At 33.9% G+C, this 21,477-nt stretch overlaps 1 protein-coding gene across 1 annotated transcript in view; it reads left to right on the plus strand.

The window, feature by feature from the left end:
* LOC125651935 (uncharacterized) overlaps positions 1-21,477 on the plus strand; it is a 56,532-nt gene that overhangs the window by 7,687 nt on the left and 27,368 nt on the right. The window contains exons 4-12 of the mRNA XM_048880786.2: positions 4,818-4,913; positions 8,704-8,796; positions 10,968-11,060; positions 13,985-14,080; positions 15,670-15,765; positions 18,008-18,100; positions 19,028-19,120; positions 20,761-20,856; positions 21,144-21,239. Of these exons, the coding sequence (XP_048736743.2) occupies positions 4,818-4,913; positions 8,704-8,796; positions 10,968-11,060; positions 13,985-14,080; positions 15,670-15,765; positions 18,008-18,100; positions 19,028-19,120; positions 20,761-20,856; positions 21,144-21,239 (852 nt within the window). The remainder of the gene's footprint in view (positions 1-4,817; positions 4,914-8,703; positions 8,797-10,967; positions 11,061-13,984; positions 14,081-15,669; positions 15,766-18,007; positions 18,101-19,027; positions 19,121-20,760; positions 20,857-21,143; positions 21,240-21,477) is intronic.

Here is a 21,477-nt window from a genome sequence, read left to right on the forward strand (position 1 = left end):
GTTGACGGCGCGGTGTTACCGTTAGGGCAATCTCAGCTACATACAATGTATAGATGAGCGGACTCCAATTTCAAACGCACTTTTGTAGTTTTGCTTTGTTTCGGTATAATAAACAATTTACATGTATTGCATGAATGTTCGGGAGATATGAAGATTTATTCACCCAAGAAAAATCATATTCCCCTCGAGCGTTGCCCTCGGGGAATATGATTTTTCTTGGGTGAATAAATCTTCATATCTCCCTCACTATCATGCAATAAATGTATAATATTACTGCAGTAACTTGATCCGAATAGTCAAATCACGTCGAGTTGACAGGCGCGGATTGTTAGATCACACAAGACGCGAAGCGTGGAGTTTGATCTGATGATCCGTGTCTGTCAACGAGACGTGATCCAACACTTCGGATCAAGTTACTGTAGTAATATACCCCATTATTTATTTTGAAATCCAAATTTATAGGAAAATAAATGTAATAACAAAAACACAGAAACACAATGAAATTATTTTGTGTTCGCAGTTTTGTTTGTGATGCGGTTGATACTTTCCACTAAAACGTTGCGTTGATACATTGTGACGTCATCAGTTTCAGAGGATACTGATATGGAATCAGAAAACCGCAGTGTGGTGATCCGGAAAAACGGATCACACTCTGTGAAATCCACAGTATAAAAAAAACAAAAAAAAACAAACAAAAAAAACATTGATGGGTATATACATGTGTAATAAAACTTAAATCTCTTAATTTTCAAATCCTTTATAATAGGAGTAATTCATATTGATATTAATTTCAGTTGGTCTTAGTACAGTAGTTATGATTTGTTTATTGGTTTGTTTATTCAATTAAGAGTATCGATGATAGCTCAAGTTTATGTGACATATTTTATAACAATTACTCCTTCACGTCGTGAATTTCCGCATCTTTGAATTTTATATTGTATACAATACGCAAAGCGACGAGTTTCCTGCAGCAAAAGATAAAGATGTTAGGTGCGTGGACAATTCAAATCAAAATTTAAGGGAATCAATCGGTCAACGCTGTTAAGACAATTTCTTTCTGCTAGCATAAAATTACAGGTGGTTGCCAAATGTAAAGTTTCTTTCTCTTTATTAAATCTATTCATAAAGATCCCAAAAGATTAACTTCATTTGATTTCAACAGGATGGGAATTCCACTCAATTATAAGAGCTGGTATACACATAAAGTTTTATAGATTTGACGTTTACATATACGTATTTTGTGATTTAGACTGTATCTTGTGTTGTACTTTTACCAGAAAAATGTGTTTAGGAAGGTTCGGAGTCTAGTTATTGTTCAATTAATGCATTGTTTTTATTCTCGATGCTAAAAACTATTCTTTCTGTAATTAGTAGATTTTTTTCTAATTTTGCAGATTCGTTTTGATTATTACATCCTCCCAGATCGAGGTATCTCGAAATTCATTTTTGACAATTCCAGCATTCTATTAGTCCGAGAATTAGTGATTGACAATCCCAAGACTTCGGAAAATTATTGAATAACGCAATATATGAAAGTACTTTAAACACTGGTTTAAGAACTTGATTAATCAATTTTAAGATTACATAGTTAGTCCACGAGGGTCTCTACAGCCCAGTAGCTAAGTACTTCGTTACTAGCTTGAAAATACGGATGTATATTTAATTGCTGTTATAAAAGTTAGAAATTCATTTCAAAATTAAGGATTATCTCCCTCATGCATAGCTCTTATCCTTGGACGAATTCGGCTTCACTTTTTTGGCACGCTGTTTTTGGCTATATTTAGCTCTAAAACTTCATAGTTATTTCAGATTTCAAACATTTCGGTTGAGCATCACTGAAGAGACATTATTTGTCGAAATGCGCATCTGGTGCATCAAAATTGGTACCGTATAAGTTTTACATAACTGTATAATATTTGAAGATAAGGATAGTAAACAATTTAGAAATGAGAGAAAATGAGGTAAAATTGCAGAAAGTCAGGAACATACACAACTAAAATACAATATACGTTGAGTTGAAATTTCTTGAGAACTTTAACATTCCATTACCTTTATATATAAGATTATTCATGTTTTAGCAGTTTTGAGGTTTCTCTCTAACAAGAGACTTTAGCGATGAAAATTATTGAATAAATTGGAGAACAATTTGAGAAATATTTGAACACCTGAGAACTTTTCAGAGTTTGATAAATCTTTATTGAGATTACATGACTGAAATGTTAGATGATTGAGAAAAATATTTGATTTTAATAATAATGATAATAATAATAATATCCTTTATTTATACAGGATTGCAAAGTTAGTTATACAAACTAGTTTACAGTGTGGTCCTGTCTATAATATATATACATATCGAGAACATATATCACAAAACATGGAAATATCACAGTTTATACACATACAGATAAGCATTACATAAAAGGAGACCAAAACACATGAGTATTATTGAAGATCAAAATAATGTTTGAGATAGGCTGATTTAAAAGATGTGGTGGTTGTGCATTTTCTAATAAAATCTGGTAATGCGTTCCATAAAATTTCTGCTGAAATGATAAAAAGATCTTCTAAAATATTCTATTTTGGCTCTTGTAACATAAACAAAATTACTAGAACTCTGTCTTGTATTTCTTGCGTTTACTTCATTCACAAATATAAAAACAGCATATGCCTCTGGAGTCATATGATGTAAAACTTTAAACACAAGAATAATTTTTCGATATAGAAAATAGTCAAACAAAGGCATCCATCTCAAATTTGATAGCATAGAAGAAGTTGACACTGAATGAGGTACTTTGATGTGTAAAATGATCCTTGTTGTTCTCTTCTGTAATTTAAAAAAGCCTATCAATATTTGTCTTCTTCTTTGTATCCTGCCATACTGTACAACAATAATTAAAATGAGGAAAAACAATAGTATTGTAAATTTTAAGTAGTGCATCCTTTGACATAAAAGTACTCAATCTCCTTAACACACCTAGTTTCTGACTAAGTTTTTTACATAAAGCATCGGTGTGAAAGACCACGCAAGGCATTCATCGTTGTAAAAACCTACAAGTTTGGCAAATTTGACATTTCTATATATATTTCACCAACATTAATACGAAGGTTTCTACATTTCGATGATTTCTGTGACTTTCCTATTAAGATAGATTGTGTTTTTTAAAATTTATTATCAACTTGTTCTTATGCATCCATTCCATGGAATTTAAAAGATCATCCTTTAACTTTCTTTCTATCACATCTAAAGATTTATCAGAAACATCTTGTGTGGTATCATATATAGATAGTGACTGTAGAGTGCTTGAGACATGTTGAGTAGTCATTTACAAACAGAATAAAAAACAAAGGACCCAATATAGACCCCTGCGGGACTCCGATAGTAATACCGTTTTCCTTTGAGGTGGTCCCTTTCCATTTGACACATTGCGATCTTTCATATAGATAAGGATGAAACCATTTAAATGGCTTTTCACAAATACTAAAAGATAAAAGTTTGTGTATCAATACATCATGATCAAATGTTTTGCTTAAATCAAACTATGATACTTCAGAAATTGAATATACGATATTTTTTGTTATATGAGATTCATAGAAAATGAAAATTATTTCAGACATATGGGGCATATTTGAGATATTTTTTGAGATCTTCACCAATCTATTATAATTTATATTGAAATAACATGACAGATGGCAGATAACAATTTGAAGATTAAAAATCCATATGAGAATATTTTAAGCACAGAATGACTCATTTGAAATATCTTTTGAAAACAGTATATAAATGTGATATGCTTTTGTCAAATCTATACATACCGGTACACAATAAAATCCTACTTATCAGATAATTATATCATGAAATAAAAAAGTTCATTATCTTGATCTTAGTAAGAAACATAACATCCATGCCTCTTTTCAGTTTAATATTTATTCTTTTTAATGACAAAGCATGCTACAATTATATGGATTTTTCAAAATGGATAGATCACGGATTTTAATGAAAATGTGAAGATAACGAACAGTGGTTAATCTCATAACTCCTATAAGATATACAAATTAAGAGGTGGGCAAACACGGACCCCTGGGGATACAATATATGAAACCAGGTGCCCAGGAGGAGCAAGCACACCCTATCAATCGGTATCACCTGTCGTGAGCCCTATATCTTGATCAGGTACACGGAGTAATCCGCAGTCAAAAATCAGTGTGAAAAGAACGGCCTAACAATTGGTATCAAATTCGTCAAGCAACATTTGACCCATTGACAGGTTGTATAATATACCATTCTCCATTTTACAAGATGATCGTTCTCAAAGGTCTGAAATATATTCCTATAAGAGCGAGAGGGAAACAGTGCATGGATATGAGTTTCATGTTCCTTTTATTCTCCCATGAGAAAAAAAATGCTCATGTACAAGGCATGACCGTAATTCAATTTTGGGAACTGCAATTTTAAACTACATGTATATGTACATGTATCTTCTTTTGGATTCATTAAACTCTCTATGAACTCGTATATCTTGTTTTTTCATTACTGAATTATTATTATAAAAAGAATCACTATTAATGATTGCTCATGCAGGCAGTTACTGTTTTAACGTCACCTTAGCTGAGCTTTTCCCAAACCACACCACCGTCTATCAGTACTTTGGTTTCTCTTTATCTCCATATTATATAGCACTAGTATTGCTTGTTTTGTTTGATAAAAGTCTAACATTAAGCAATGATTGGAACAGGTATATAACATGGCCAAGGAAATATTACTTCTCCATGTCATCTCTCTCCTCATTATGTAATAAATAGTATAATTCTATCTAAAGCTATCTGTGGCTTCGACTGCAAAAATGGAGGTAGATGCATTGCTCCAAATGTATGCAGATGTCCAAGAGGGTACACAGGGAAAGAATGTGAAAGGCGTATGTATTATTTTAAATCAAATTTATCTTATATATAAAAATGTGTCAAAGGAACAGAGAAACGTTTGAATTCTAGAGTTAGCGCACATTAACTATGACATTTTATTTGACTGACATATAAGAAACTGCACATGTCATGTGAACTACAGTGTATATTTAGCCGATATGTAATCAACATTTGTGATTTTATTTTAAAGCCAATAGTATTTCAAAGTCAAGAGTATTTTGTGCCAGAAAACACATATAACTTTTTTATTCTTAGTTTGATTAAAAAAGGAACAGCGATTATAGCAGCATACGTGTGTTTTCTTCATTCTCGGTGCATTTTGAAAGGTGGGGATAATGAACAGCGATCAATCTCATACCGTCCCTGAAACGTTCTACTTTACCATTTTTTCGTTCGCTCAGTGTGCGCTCTCCGTGCGATCACCGTGCGCTCTCCGTTTACAGATTTGCGCTCACCGTGCGTTCACCGTTCACCGTACACTGTCAATCGGAACACCCAAGTGAAATGATCGATTTTCATAGCAAGGCAAAAAATGAAAATGGAACGTGTGCTTAAGAGTGAAAGAAACTTTCTTATTATATCAGAAATTTAATTTATAAAGTACAAATATCAGGAATATCAACTGCGAAACTGCAGATCACTCATCAATATCAAAGAATATAATAAATCAGTGTTATTATCATTACAAAACATAAGTATTTGGTTAAAGAGTGGAAGAAGTTCTGAATGAGAGAAAAATGTAAGAGCCTGCAATTATGAAATCATCCCTTATACATGTATATGTAGCGAGGAACGATCAGCGGGCGCTGGTACGTGTACGAAAATGAGGCAGTTTCAGTTAATAAATACCTAACAACAACCCTCACCCACCCGAATCATCATTTTAATATTCCAAAATATATTTAAATCACTAGCGCTTTCTGGATTTTAACATCCATCCTCAGGTGAATACAAATTAATAATGAATACAAAGTTGTTTATCTTAGAGACGTCTATTGTGACGTCATGATAGTCTTTGCGAGGAGGGAATAGATACATGACGTCATAATACAAATGTTCGGGAAAAATAAGCATGAACATTTACATGATAAAAGTTGATGAATTAAGAGGTTTAACAATCATAATTTTTCATATATGCATTGATTAAAGTTTGTTTAGTTTAGGAGAAAACAGTTTAATGAAATAATTTTCTTTAACAAGTCTCATGGACGTTGATTCTGTTTTAAGTTTATAAAATGGAAATACGCTGTAGTTGTCTCTAGCACAGGTGTCAAAGTGTTCGCTGCATGGGGTATTTCTTGTACTGGGATCGTTAATTTGTTGGCGATGGACGCGCATCCTGGCTGTTAGTTGTGTTCCGGTTTGTCCAATATATTTCTCGCCACACCCGTTGCAAATAATGCAGTATAGTAAGTTTTTCGACTTGCATGACATGTTATCATTTACAGTAAATATTTTCCGCATTTAAAAGTAATAGAAGGTCCTGTTTTTAGGAAGGGACATGTACCACACCTTGAGTCACCACATGTAGAAACTGTATTTTTCAGGCGTTGAATTGAATTTGGCTTTAGTTAATAATTTTTTCAAGTTAGATGGTTGTCTTTGGCTGTGAAGTAGGTCGGATTTGGGAATAATTATATATATATATATATATATATATATATATATATATATATATATATATATACCTATATATGTGCTTTATATGAAATATTTTGAATGCAATGTGTATCATGTATGATCTTCTTAAATGTACGTTGAATAACTGTATCCCATTTCCATTCTCAATGACCGTGTAGCGTGTGACAGCGCGGCGAGAATTCCATCGTCAGCGAAAGCAAGTTTTTGTACTTGCCTAGATGGTCAAGTAGTCTAGCGCGCTGATTGCATGCTGCTAGGAGATTTGGTTCCGCAGGTCGTGAGTTCAACCCCGGGTAGGGGCGGAAGTGGGTATCCAAATAAAGTGAACTTTTCTATATACCGAAGGAATATATCATTGTGCGTTCACTGTGCGCTCCTTGTTCACTTTGCGTTCACCGTTCGTTCTGCGTGCGTTCACCGTTCGCACACCGTGTATTCACCGTTCAAGTGGGAAAGTAGAACGTTTCAGGGACTGTAACTCCTACATGTATAAGCAATAAAAATTGAGAGTTTGTCAAACATGGACCCCTTTATATACCAGACATCGGATCAGGTGCCTAAGAGGAGCAAGCATCCTCTCTCAACCGGTCACACCCACCGTGAACCCTATCTCTTGATCAGGTAAACGAAGTTATCTGTAGTCAAAACCAGTGTGCCCAGAATGGCCCAACAATCGGTATAAAACACATCAGACAGCATTTGACCCAATGATAGATTTAATTGGCAAACTAGATCGTTATAACGAGGATTCCCTACATGCTGACTTTAAATGAGACTGTTGAAACCTCTGCACCATCAACTTGTTTGTCAGTAGCCTGTCTCGATTTAAAAACTGATCATACGCAGAACAATCTCTTGTATATCGAATCAGTTGAGATATATACACACCATATTATATCAAGAATATCTTAACGGTGTTTTTCTTCTAAGAAATATTGATTACAAGTTTAGACAAAAGTAGAACACCATTATTCATCGTCATCTTCCCTTATTTATGTAATAGTAATTTATTATCACCTGCATATGGTGTTTATATCTTTCAACTGATTCGATACGCAAGATCTTGTTCTGCGTATGATCAGTTTTGAAATTGGGACAGGATACTGACAAATACGTTCATGTTACAAGAGTTTCAAGCATCTTTTAAAGTAAGCATTTCGCATATTCTATGGTCGTTCTACATGTAACGATATAATTTATCAATATAACTTGGATTAGATCATATGCTATCTGGTGTGTTTCATACTAATTGTTACACCGCTCTTTTCACACTAATGTAGGCTACTGATTACCACGCTTACTTAATCAAAATATAGGACTCACGGCGAGTGCGACCGGTGGACAGAGAATGTTTACTCTTCCTAGGCATCTGATCTAAACCCTGTTAGGTCCAGGGTTCTGTGCTTGATCTACTTAATTTTGCATTCTTTAATGGAATAAAGATTGATCACTGTTTGTTATCTTCATCTTCTTATTATATGTCTTTAAAAAGAAAACAATGAGTAGGATAGAGAAATTATGTCAGTTTTGATTATGCGTATTCCAACTCACTACGCATGTGGAATTTTATCGAACATGATATCTTTATGAAATAAATGGCGATTTCTTTTTCTTTTAAAGATTCAAAATTCATTGATACGTCTAATCATTGTATATAGCACAAGAAATATGATTAGATAGCAAACACTTCCTATAGAAGGTCACTACAGGTGTATTTACCTGCAGTTAGAGAGACAGTATAGCTTATTTTGGTGATTGTTTTTCTCACCACAATTTATCTTAATCCTTTGGAAACAATATGAAAAGAAGATAAATAAATTATATTCTTGTTTTTTTAAAATGTTCAACAAAAGTTACAGTAGGAGTCAACTTATATAACAGATTGAAGTTTTGTTCAGGAAGCAAAGATTCAGGGGGTTTAACTTGAAGATTATAATTTTTTAGACTTGGAAATAAAAACAGATATATGCATATTTTTCATTTAAAACAAATTACTTGTACGATTCATTTGGACTAATTTTAATTTTTTTTTTGATTCAGTCAAAATGAGCTTTAAGGCTTTAAGACTTTAAGGCAAAACTAATGTATGTTTCGTTTGTATCCTGTATATTTTGGATTTAAGCAACACTGTCTCACTTTCAGCTGTATGTTATGGTAGTTGTGGATTTGGCGAATGCAGCAGACCTAACCACTGCACATGTTATCCAGGCTATACTGGGACAAGGTGTGATATTCGTAAGTGTCTACATTAATCAATTGAACTATTGTTTTATTTGAACTATATAAGAGTTCCAAATATTGATTGTATCTTTTGTATTAATGACACGAAGGTGAAACGTGTTACTATTATTCAATATGTATGTTTACATTATCGCAATAAAGCACGTTTAACATTGTAACATTTACTTCTTACCCTTACACTTTTCTAAAATCAAAGAAAACAATAACATCTTACAATAAAGCGTTATGTTCTCGATGTTTTAAATGGACTGGATGGGGATATGTGATCCATTTTAGCAGTTGAATAAAACGCATGTTTGCAAAATAAAATGAAATGTAAATACTTTAATAGTAAAGCTAAACATAGTACAAACGTCTCTTTTATCTTTAAATAAACATAACCATACTTACTCTGTATAATATGAAATAGATCAGCATATAATTACGCAGAGCTGCATTTCATCATAGGTTTAAAATAATATGAACAGAATGTAATATTTTCTAAGATATATGTCTTGCGGACTTGGAAATTGTATCTAATATCCACCCTTATATGACTTATCAATATTAAAGATTCAAAGAAGAACAAATGTATTAATTCCCATGTAATATATCAATCATTTAATTTTACATGTTACACGCTTTTTCATTGGTTGAAAAATTATTGGAATATCGTATCCAACGGGGAAAAAATGACCGGAACTACTTTCTATTGGAATGTTGGGGATTTGTCTGGATGTTTCGTATTTATATATAAATTAGGGAATCTTGAAAAGAAAAACTTTAAAATTCTATCGATCTATATAATTTATTAAACAAAAACAAACAAATATCAAATATAAATAATAATTAATTGTGCAAAATGAAATAAACATGGCTATTTGAGGACCAACCCCCCTCCCAAATATAACAACACACGTCTGCTTCTGCAATTCCGGGCCGAGAGTTAAATGTATTCAACAGTTGACAATAGTCCAGTTTGCACCTTGCAACAACTTCCTTCATGTCACGAACCCAAATATCAGATACACCGCACACTGCCTCAGAGATACTGCAATATCATAGTCCTTAACAACTATGCTTTCGAACTCCGGCATAATATGTTTATGAGTGGGTACCGAAACGAGGCTTCCGTACGACGTTACAACAGTTGTGACGCCTTAAAATTCGCTGATAAAACTCGAAAACCCCTCTGTTACACTCACTTGTCCACCTGGAAGCCGTGACAACCCTCAAGAGAACGCTACCTGGCATCCCACATCATGATTAAGCACGTGGCCCACGCTTTCCGTTAGAACCCACATCGAACTTAGCACTTAATTCCCGTTCCGTTCAACAAAATTCCAGCACTTTTCTCTCAACAGGACTTATCTCTAACTCATCCTTTCAAAACTACATTCTCCAGTCCACAAGAAACCCGTTTGCTCAACAGTAAACAACAATTTGTGGAAGTCGCCATTAGGCCTAATGGATTTAGGTTGTTGTTTTTTTTAAGTAGTGTATTCACAAATTAAAACGCCCATCTCGTAATGACATATAATGTAGTCCAAGAATAACTCGTTAATTTAACTCAAATTATATAACTCAATGTTTTAAAATATTCAATGATAAGGAATAAATTCATTATTTTTTCGTGGGATGGAGTTTTCCGTTTTCCGTCTATTTTCGTGGAATACCTCCATCCAACGAAAAAATAATAAATTCATTCCTTAAATCTAATAACTAACCAAAGAAAATGTGTATGTTGCCGCCTTTTTAAATATGCTAGATATACATAAACAGAAGCATATGTGAACATCAGACGATTGTATCAGTAAACACCATACTAAATTGCATGAAAACGTCTTGAAATGACAAACTTTAAATGCCAAAAGTTTAAAAATACCGCTTTTTGATAAGCATATAAACATTAACAGTGGATATTAAGGAAATCATTGTATAATAGACGTACAATAGAGAAAATGCCAGCGTATGAGTAATTGCCCTTGAAAATGTTTTCTAGATATAGATAATTGATTATTTATAAAATAAATATTTTTTTCAACATAAAAAATCATTCCCTTAAAGATTGCTATCATGCACAAAGTTTGATTAGCTAAAGGTTTTTTTAAAAACCTATTACACCACCTAAGGATGAAGCTACCTTAAGAGATACTTAACATTATTTTCTTATCAATTTTATACAGCTGTATGCAACCCCACCTGTCTGAACAATGGGATATGTGTTCGACCCAATACATGTCAGTGTACCGGGTATTCTGGGAGGAGGTGTGAGCAACGTAAGGATTGTTTGACTATTAAAGCAGTTAAGGACTATTCCATATATGAGTTGTCTTGTTTAAAAATACAGTAATTCAAGTTCAACGTCAGGTTTTTAAATACTGTTAAAAGTTCTACTAAGAGAAAAGGTCTCATAAGTAACCAGGAAATATTCTGACAAAAATACATACATTGATATTTCTTCAATTTTGGTGCACACATATTGAATAGCACATTACGGTACATTATAAAAGTTGAGGATAATGAAAAGTGATCAACCTCATAACTATTCTAAGCAAAACAAAACATAGAGTTGGACAAACACGGACTCCTGGATATAGCAGAGGTGGGTTCACGATATCGTAAATAGCTGAAGAAAACAGCTATTATTAGCTATTAAACCAATTATTCTGTATAGCTCTGCACATTTCTCTCTCTCTTTGTATTGCTATCGGAATTCGTTTATTTTTGTAATTTGGAAATATGAGTTCGGTGTGTCAATTTTGTAGTGATGATTTTTCATTCAATGTAATCCGAAATGGGCTAGTCATTAGCACGGTTAATTAATGAAAGCTGAAGATAACGAACAATGACCAATCTAACAACACATACAACCAATACAAAATAGATAGTTATGTAAACACGGACCCCTGGACACACCAGAGGTGGGATCAGGTGCCTTGGAGGAATAAGCATCCCCTGTTGACCGGTCACACCCGCCATGATCCCTATATCTTGATTAGTCAAATGCAATTACCCGTAGTCAAAATCAGGGTGCCAAGAATGGTATAACACTCGGTATGAAACACATCAGACAACATTTGACCCAATGATAGGTTGTATTGGCAAACTATATCGTTATAGCGACCATAGAATTTGCTACATGCTGACTTTAAACGAGACTGTTGAAACCCCTGCATCATCAACGTGTTTGTCAGTAGCCTGCATCGATTAAAAAACCCGACCATACGCAGAACAAGCTCTTGCATATTGAATCAGTTGAGAGATATAAACACCATATGCAGGTGATAATGGAATATTGCTACATAGATATGGGAAGGTGACGGTGGGGAAGCTGAAATCCCGTTTCTCATAAAGTTGAGTTGCTAGTTTGCCGTTAATATCCACTTTCAATAAAATATCTAAGTATGAAGCGGAATTGAATGACTCTGTGGTGTCTTCTATTCTAGTTCACAAGGATATATTGAATCGACAAATGAATGAAAGTTATTATTATTAATAGATAAAACGTCGTCGATATATTAAATGTCGAATTAAAGGCTACAACAAGAGATTTGTTCTTACGTAGAAGTTTTTGAATAATTTCTGCTTCATATGAATATTGAATATCATTTGTGAGAAATGTTCATTCTATATATACAATATATATCGCAATTGTTTTCGTAAATACTTACTTCTCAAGTAATGGGCGAAAGTCTTAAAGTGTTGTAAGATAACAAACCTTCACCAGGACCTCTCCAATTTCTTTCGGTCTTCATGTAATACCATGTGTGTATCTTCGCACTAGTACACTGAAATTGCTGAAAGATGAAGATAACGAACAGTATTGAATCCCATAATTCCCTTAAAGAATACAAAATAGAGAGTTGGGCAAACACGGACCTGGATACACCAGTAGTGGAATCAGGTACCTAGAAAGAGTAAACATTCCTTGTCGATCGGTCACACCCGCTGTGAGCCCTATATCGTATTCAGACAAGTAATCCGTATTCAATATCAAACCAATATCCTATTAAAACATGCTTGAGTTCCTCATTGGCAATATCTACGTTATTTTTTCCAGGTCTTCCAACAGTCTGTTGTAATGCTTATGAATACGAATCATTCTCCTTTATTGGACAACTTCTTTACATCTTCTTGTGAGGCAGAATGTGTTTGACAATTTTTGCATGAGAGGAGGGGGTCTCCGCTGTGGCCTTCGACACGACATTTGGATATATCGATAACACCGGTTTTGACTACGGTGGGTGTTATCTGATTAATATATAAGGACCACAGCGGATGTAACCTGTTAACAGCAGATGCTTACTCCTTCTAGGCAACTGGTTACACCTTTGCTATGTACAGACCGTGTTTGCCCAACTCTTAATTAGTAACAATCTTCATTTTCCTTCATATCTTGATTCGATATATTTCGAGAGCATGTTCTGAGTATGATCACTTTTTAAATCGAGGCAAGCTACTGACATGTAAATTGATATTCCAGGAGTTTAAACATTCTTGTTTGAAGTCAGCATTTCCCAAATCCTATGGTCGTTATTATGATCTTATTTGTAAATACAACCTGTCATTAGGTCCAATGCTGTCTGTCATGTTTCGTATTCATTGCTAAGCCTTTCTTTGAATTCTGAGTTTGACTACGGATTGCACCGGTTACCTTATCAAGATAGTCGGCTCACGTAGGATGTGACTGTTCCACATGATATTTTCCCATTCCTAGACATCTGATCCCACCTCTGGTGTGTTCAGCGGTCCGTGTTTGCCGTACTCTTCATTTTGTATTTTTATGGGAGTGGTGAAATTGATCACTGTTTGTTATATTTACTTTTCATAAACTAAGCCTGAAATTCAATCGGTATCATTTTGATATGGTAAAATAAGGAAACGTGTTCTATCTTCAGCTGTCTCTTGCATTCATGATATGTGAAAGCAAGAATTCTAAGATATACCTTTAAACATTCTTGCATCAAATGGTGCAATATTTGTTTTTGGAATATAGTTCTGTCCAACTCTCTTTTTGTATCGCCTATAAGAGTTATGAGATTGATTATCTTCGCCTTGCATGTGCATTTTGTTCATACTTATGTTGATTTTTGCATAAAACATTGCTGGTGTAAATAAAACTTATATCATTAGCCCATTTTGATTTAAAATATATAGTTTGGTAATTGAACTCCCTGATAATCTATTTTCATCTGTTTAGCAATCTGCTTTCCACCTTGTATGAATGGAGGAACATGTAATCAGCATCGAACATGCTCTTGCACTCAGAATTACAGAGGATCATCTTGTACAATCCGTGAGTATAATTAATCTTTAAATATAATATACTTTCAAACAATAATCAATAATATATAGTTATACATATACTTCAACAAAACATAAAAAAACTAATGAAATATAAGACCAATTAAATTTGATTTGAAATTTTGAATTGCAGCAGAATAGTTCTTCATAGATTGTAAAATTTAGGAATTCGGGAGGGGAGTTAGGAGCCGTGCAAAACCTATCAAAATGAATCATTTTCTAAAACCTTTTCTAGTACCGCATTTGTGTATGAGACACTAAATGCATAATCATATAAAACAGGAAGGACTCTGCCATATAGTAAATTAGATGATCTCAGGTGTAGCGTTTTAGACTCCATAGTGGGGTTTAACTTGGTATATTTATAGCATTAATTTGTAACACATTCAAATAACACCTTTATTGCTATTCCTACTAAATTGAATCCAAATGAATATTTCGAAGAAGCAGATAGTCCTTTACCAAAATTCAAATTTCATGTTCATATGAGAAGGAGTTTTGGTGCCATATTGGGGCCAAAATGGTGAAAATGATTAAATATGTGTTGATAATACGACTAATTCTACATATTTGGGACAACGGCCCACAAATTGTACATTTCAGGACTTCTGCACCCGGGGACTTAAGTGTGAGGCAAAGTTTGCCAAGTATTGACAAATTTTCAAAATTCTTCTCTATAACCGCAAATCTATAAGAAAAAAAATGCGTAGTCATGTAGAGCAGGAAGACCTACCAACAATGTAAATTTCATGATCATCCGGGTAAAGGTTCTGACTCTAGGGTGCTTCCAAATCATTTGAATAACATCTGCTACAATACTATAACTGATATTAAATTGAACTTTAATGAATATCTAGAAAGAGCAGGTAACCTTTTACTGAAATTGTAAATTCCGTAATCTCAGGGAAATGATTTTTGGTACCAGGGTGGGGGGGGGGGGGGTTATTATAGTGGTTATTGTTTTCATCATTTGAGAGACGTCTTCTTTATTGTTTTGATGACTCCATATTAAAACTCAAGGTATATTGAGGAATTTTGCAACCACACGGTTCTAACTCTAAGGAGTGTCCAAAATAATCCTTCAGTGTCAATATACGATATATGATATCAAGTAATGTATTCCATCAATATGGACGCTTTTGGGGCATTCGTGTTTTATACTGCTGATGAATATTAGAATCCTGCTTAGATATGTAGAACAGTACAATTGTTGTATATTTCCAACCATTAGGGTATAGGTACTTTTATCTACTATAATCTATCACAACAAATGATGCTTACTATTCCTAGGCGATTGATACCCAACTCTGCTTTTCATGGGCCCGTACTTGTCTTACTGTAAAATGTATTCTTTGTTGGATTTAAGAGATTAGTGACCGTTCGTTATCTTCAGTTTTGTACGATGTTATGCACATGTATTTCATATGAATTCAACTTATTTTATTCAAAATGTTAGTTCTGATATTGGAAAATGAACTTTAACGAATGTTTAGTGTTTTGATCAATCAAATAGATATCGATGTCACGCATTATACTTTCAGAATTATACAATCTGTGTTCTTTTGTTTGCTTTTTCCTTAGCGGTTTGCAATCCACGCTGTGGAAACAGAGGTACTTGTGTTGCTCCTAACCAGTGCAAATGTGATGGGACCTTCACAGGATCTACATGTCAAAATCGTAAGTATGGTATAGAAAGAACATTTGTAAGTGTGACATTCTTATAAGATATTTAGGAAATGTTGATTGAATCTGTTGACAGAGTGTAAGACGTAGGGAGTTCTAAGATATAATTAAGAGATCTCCAAACGAAATTTTCTTAATTTCATCTCAGTAATTTAATTATAAGAAACCTCGCGTTATGCATATGTGCATGAACTCACGTATTTAAACGCCACCTTACAGTTCCTTGAACTGCTTCTACGACCTACAATCTACATCATTTACCATTGTTACGCAGGGTTAAGTTTAACATTTTCGTGTTTGCCCGAGTCTTAATTTTGTATTCCTTATAAGCGTTATAAGATTGGTCACTGTGCGTTATATTAACCCTTTTCATCATTTTCATTTTATACATATAAAATATAGTATATATTATGATATGAAATAAGTTTAACCGGATATTCTTGATTTTTGGTACATTATTATGACGTCTCTATATGAGTGAAATAATCTCGAGAGGGACGTTAAACAATATTCAATCAATCAATATAAAAACTCTACAGATGACAATGAAAATCATTCATGACACGACAACTGATATTCAATATCCAAGAGCCTATAGGTCCGTGTTTACCCAAATCTTTATTTTGTATTGCTTATAGGAGTTATGAGATTGATCACTGTTCGTTATCTTCATCTTTCTATGAAAGGCGAAGATAACGAACAGTGATCAATCTAATAGCTTCCGAAGGAATACCAAAAAAAACCCAAACGAATTGGACACACACACACACACACACACACACACACACACACACACACACACATATATATATATATATATATATAATTGATCAGGTGCCAATGAGGAGTAAATATTTCCTTTCAACCGGGCACACCAGACGTGAGTCATATATCTTAATCAGGTAAACGAAGTTATCAGTAGTCAAAATCAGTGTGCCAAGAACGGCCTAACAATTGGTTTTGAACACGTAAGACTTTTGACCCAATGAAACGTTGTATTGGCAAACTAGATCGTTATAAGAAATCAGAATTAGCAAAATGCTGATTTTAAACGAGACTGTTGAAACCCCTACATCATAAATTGGTTTGTCAGTAGTCTGCCTCGATATAGAAACTGAAACTGGTACGATTCCAGGTTCGCAATCGAAAACGTCTCATATTTGAATAACAATAATCTATTACATGTATCAGCTGAATGTGGTGATTATACCTCTAAATTTATTCAATGTGTGAGCGCATGATCTGTGTATGATCATTTTTTAAATCGCAGCAGGGTAATGACAAATAAGTTGTTGGTACAGGAATTTCAACAGTCTCGTTCAAAGTCAGCATTTTGCAAATCATATAGTTGTTTAAATGATTTTATATGCAAATACATCATGTCGTTATGTCGAAATCTGTCTGACGTGTTCCAAACCAAGTGTTAAGCCTTTCATTCCGTACTGAATTCAATTGCTTCTCATTCCGTTTACCTGATCAAGATAGATGGCTCACAGGAATGTGACCGGTGAACAGGGAATGGTCCCTCCTCCTGGACACCTGATTCCACCTCTTGTCTCTCCAGGGATCCGTGTTTCTCAACTTTTAATTTCGTATTCTTCATGGACTTTGTGAGATTGATTACTGTTCTTCGTCTTTCCTTTTCATTGTTAGAGCATTGGTGGCATAATGTTGACACATAATATTTCAAAATCTGCTATTCTTCTTGATTTTGTGGAGCGACACAAATTTTGGATTTCAAATATTTCGGTTGAGCATCACTGAAGAGACATTATTTGTCGAAATGCGCATCTGGTGCATCAAAATTGGAACCGTATAAGTTTTACATGCTAAGGCATTTTGAACAAGCTTTCTTTCCTTTTTATCAGACGACGTAGGCATCGACTGTACATTGTATATCAGACACCCTTCCTCCAAAAGAGGTTTTCTCTCTCAATTCGCCTTAATAAAGGTTCATTTTTAAATCAAAGGGAATTGTAGCATCTGTTTTACCACCACAAATAATGAAAATTATTTTCATATACCAGACCTTTCTCAATGCCATGTCAATTTAATACCTCTGCCATTTTTTGGTTACTGCTATGGTGGTCAATCTTACTTATATTGATCGACCTTTAAAGCTGATATAGAAGCCTATCATTTGCAAGAGAACAGACTTGTACTACAAATACATATATCAGAATAAATATCTACATGTAGCTTGTTTGTATAATGGGTTTGTTCCACTTTATTTCAGCTGTGTGTTTTGGTAGTTGTGGACATGGCTATTGCAGCAGACCTAACCATTGTACATGTTATCAGGGCTATTCCGGAGCAAAATGTGATGTTCGTAAGTATGCACATTGATATAAACATATGTACAATGCTACATGTAAAAATTATAGTGTAAGTAAGTGTATTACATCTACCGCTTATACTAAGCTGTTTCTCATCTATAATTATAACCAGTCGCGGTAGGTCAGTAGTAAAGTGTTTGCTGCCTAACCAGGATGTCATGAGTTCAAATTCCTTTAATGACATGCCGTGTCAAACATACTTTACCAAACGCTTGGGGTTTAAAAGTGACAATCACGAGTCTTTCGGATGTAAAACTTATACGGTATCAATTTTGATGCACCAGATGCGCATTTCGACAAATAATATCTCTTCAGTGATGCTCAACCGAAATGTTTGAAATCCGAAATAACAATGAAGTTATAGAACTATTATAGTGAAAACAGTGTGCCAAAAAAGTGGAGTCAAATTCGTCCAAGGATAAGAGCTATGCGTGAGGGAGATAATCCTTAATTTTGAAATGAATTTCTAAATTTTATCACAACAATTAAATATACATCCGTATTTTCAAGCTAGTAACGAAGTACTTAGCTACTGGGCTGTAGACACCCTCGGGTACATCTGTATTTTCAAGCTATGATCTTAACAATGGAAGGCCCGCGTCGAAGGCGTTGGTACGTTAAAGAACCTTCATTGCTACGTCATGAGCGCTAATCATTAATCTAAATTTGTGATACTTCACCTACAGATGGTGACGTCTCAAAAATTCTCGAAGGGACATAAAACAAACAATAAACTAACCAACCAACCACCTATAATTAAGTTATGTATGAATTGGGTTTCCTCAAATTATACTTGAAGGATAATTTTATTTACAGTGCATTGTCGATTAAAAGAATATAATAAATTATCACAATTCTTTAATACATATGCTGTCTAAAGATTATTAAAATCATAATGTATGTAATTAAATTCATTACAGCTGTGTGCAATCCCACTTGTCTGAACAATGGGAAGTGCGTTGGTCCCAATACATGTCAGTGCAATGGGTATTCTGGAAACAGGTGCGAGAAGCGTAAGTATTTCGTCACTATCTCCGTAATCAAAGAATAGTGAGTATTTATCCTACATATGTTTATAACTAAAGAGCGATATATCCTATGAACATTGCATTGTTGATTACATATATATGTTTCTGAATACATATGTAACAAGCATTACAGTTTATTATATGGTCCTCTTCCATTGGTAATATTAAGAAATCTTGCATTATATATTATCTCATTTCAGTATATTGCTTAAAGACAGTATAATGTCAAGACCAACCCATCGTGTCAATTCTGGTCTTCACCTTGCATCCATAAGATGTAGTGTCTGTCATGTTTTCTATATCAAATGATTCATACTTAGACTGATATGTGTATAATTAAAATGAACGATATCTTGTATGTTGTTTGAAAAAGACAACGAAATAGAATTATATATATATATATATATATATATATATATATATATATATATATTAAACAAAGGTCTCCGTTGAAAAATAACACTATTATAGCAATGACGATGAAATACGTTAGCTGATATTAGCAATATCTTATTCACAAACAACCGAATCTTCTAGGGGTATAGTAACATCGTCGACGATCCTTTGGATCGAACACTCTTTGAACGCTTCAAAGGTTACACATTAAATGTTAAATGGTAATCCCCATTCACTCACAGTTTATTATCTATATTTCTAAACATCTTGGAAACCCTTTGCTCTCTTCAACGTATGACAAACCTCTTCAGGGCCGGAGCTATTTATCTTATATAAACAATTTGAGGAATTTTTTTTAAAAGAATTCTTTTCAAGAACTATGATCATACAATCTCTCAAATATGCAAGCATATTTGTGTGGTACAAATGTAAGTTTGCTTACAGCATAATCATGGAGGGAGAACGTAGCTACATAAGGAATTTTGAATGTGATTATCTTATTATAAGCAATATCCAGGTAATCCTTGTTACGTATGTGCCTCTTGCTTCTTGTTTGCTACTTTTTTTCTGATTATTTTGATTTCTTTTCAAGCCCAAATGCATGAAAGGCTTACCTTTTGTACATGTATATCTCATAATATGAATCATTTGATTAAAGCGATGCAGTCTGTATTATTTCTTTCAAAGTGTATAGACTTACTTTAAAGCCCCTGAAGTAGTCAAATTTTCCTTAATTACTTTCTTGAAAGTATTAACATATCACTAAGATTATTCAAAAAGTAAATAGAAAAGGAACCCATAAAACATTTGCCACTCATTACTTTCTGTTAGACGTCTATAAAAAGTCCCAGGAGGACGAGGGGAATTCCAACACGATGTATATAATTCAGACGCAACTATTTTAATTTCGGTTTGAAAAAGCGAAAACAACAATTTTAAAGAGGTATTTGTTATTTGTTTTGTTTGTAAACACTGATTTAAAACTAAATATTCTTATCAAAACAGATGAAATAATGAATGACATATCGTACAGCTTCATAAATATGCAATTTTACAAGGTGGATAAAATTTGTCGATATTCGAACCGTACTACATTTAAGTAAGCTTTGAATATACCTCAAATATCAACTCCCAATAATGTAAAAGTGTAAATGTTGACCGATTGAAACATTTCCCAGCAACCTATATGTTTAAAATCTATATAGGACCCTTTTATTATTTTCTCTCAGCAATCTGCTCACCACTCTGCATGAATGGGGGAACTTGTAGTCAGTCTAGACAGTGTATTTGTACCTCCTCCTACAAAGGGCCAGATTGTACAATTCGTGAGTAACTTTCGAAATATCAAGGTGTTTCAAACAATCTACATATTCTTCATTATGTTTACTCGTAGCTCTCTTCAATAATTCATGCTGTAACAAAATATGAATATCTACCACTATGCTTAATTTAGATTAACTAGAGATTAATGATATCGTTTTACAGTTTCTTTTCTCTATAATATACCTTTTCCAGATTTTCATATGTGAAGTACATTTAAAATCGACTGAGTATATCATACTTTCAAATTTAGTACAGTTTATCGTATGGTTTTCGTTTCGTCCACCTTTAGCGGTATGCAGTCGAAGTTGTAGAAATGGAGGTACCTGTGTGGCTCCAAACCAGTGTTCATGTGATAGCACCTTCACGGGATCCACATGTGAAACACGTAGGTTAAGATTTAATACTTGTAACAAAAGTGGCATGCATTATCTGGTGCCCAGGAGGAGTAAGCATTCCCTGTTAATCGGCAACACCCACCGTGAGCCCTATATCTTGATAAGGTAAACGGAGTACTTCGCAGTCAAAATAAGTATTTTTAAAAGAACGCATTAACAATTGGTTTGAAACACGTCAGACAGCATGCGACCTAATAGGAGGTTGTAATTTAAATTATATCGTTATAA

Source organism: Ostrea edulis, chromosome 5 (genome assembly GCF_947568905.1).
Source record: "Ostrea edulis chromosome 5, xbOstEdul1.1, whole genome shotgun sequence".
Lineage (NCBI taxonomy): Eukaryota > Metazoa > Mollusca > Bivalvia > Ostreida > Ostreidae > Ostrea > Ostrea edulis.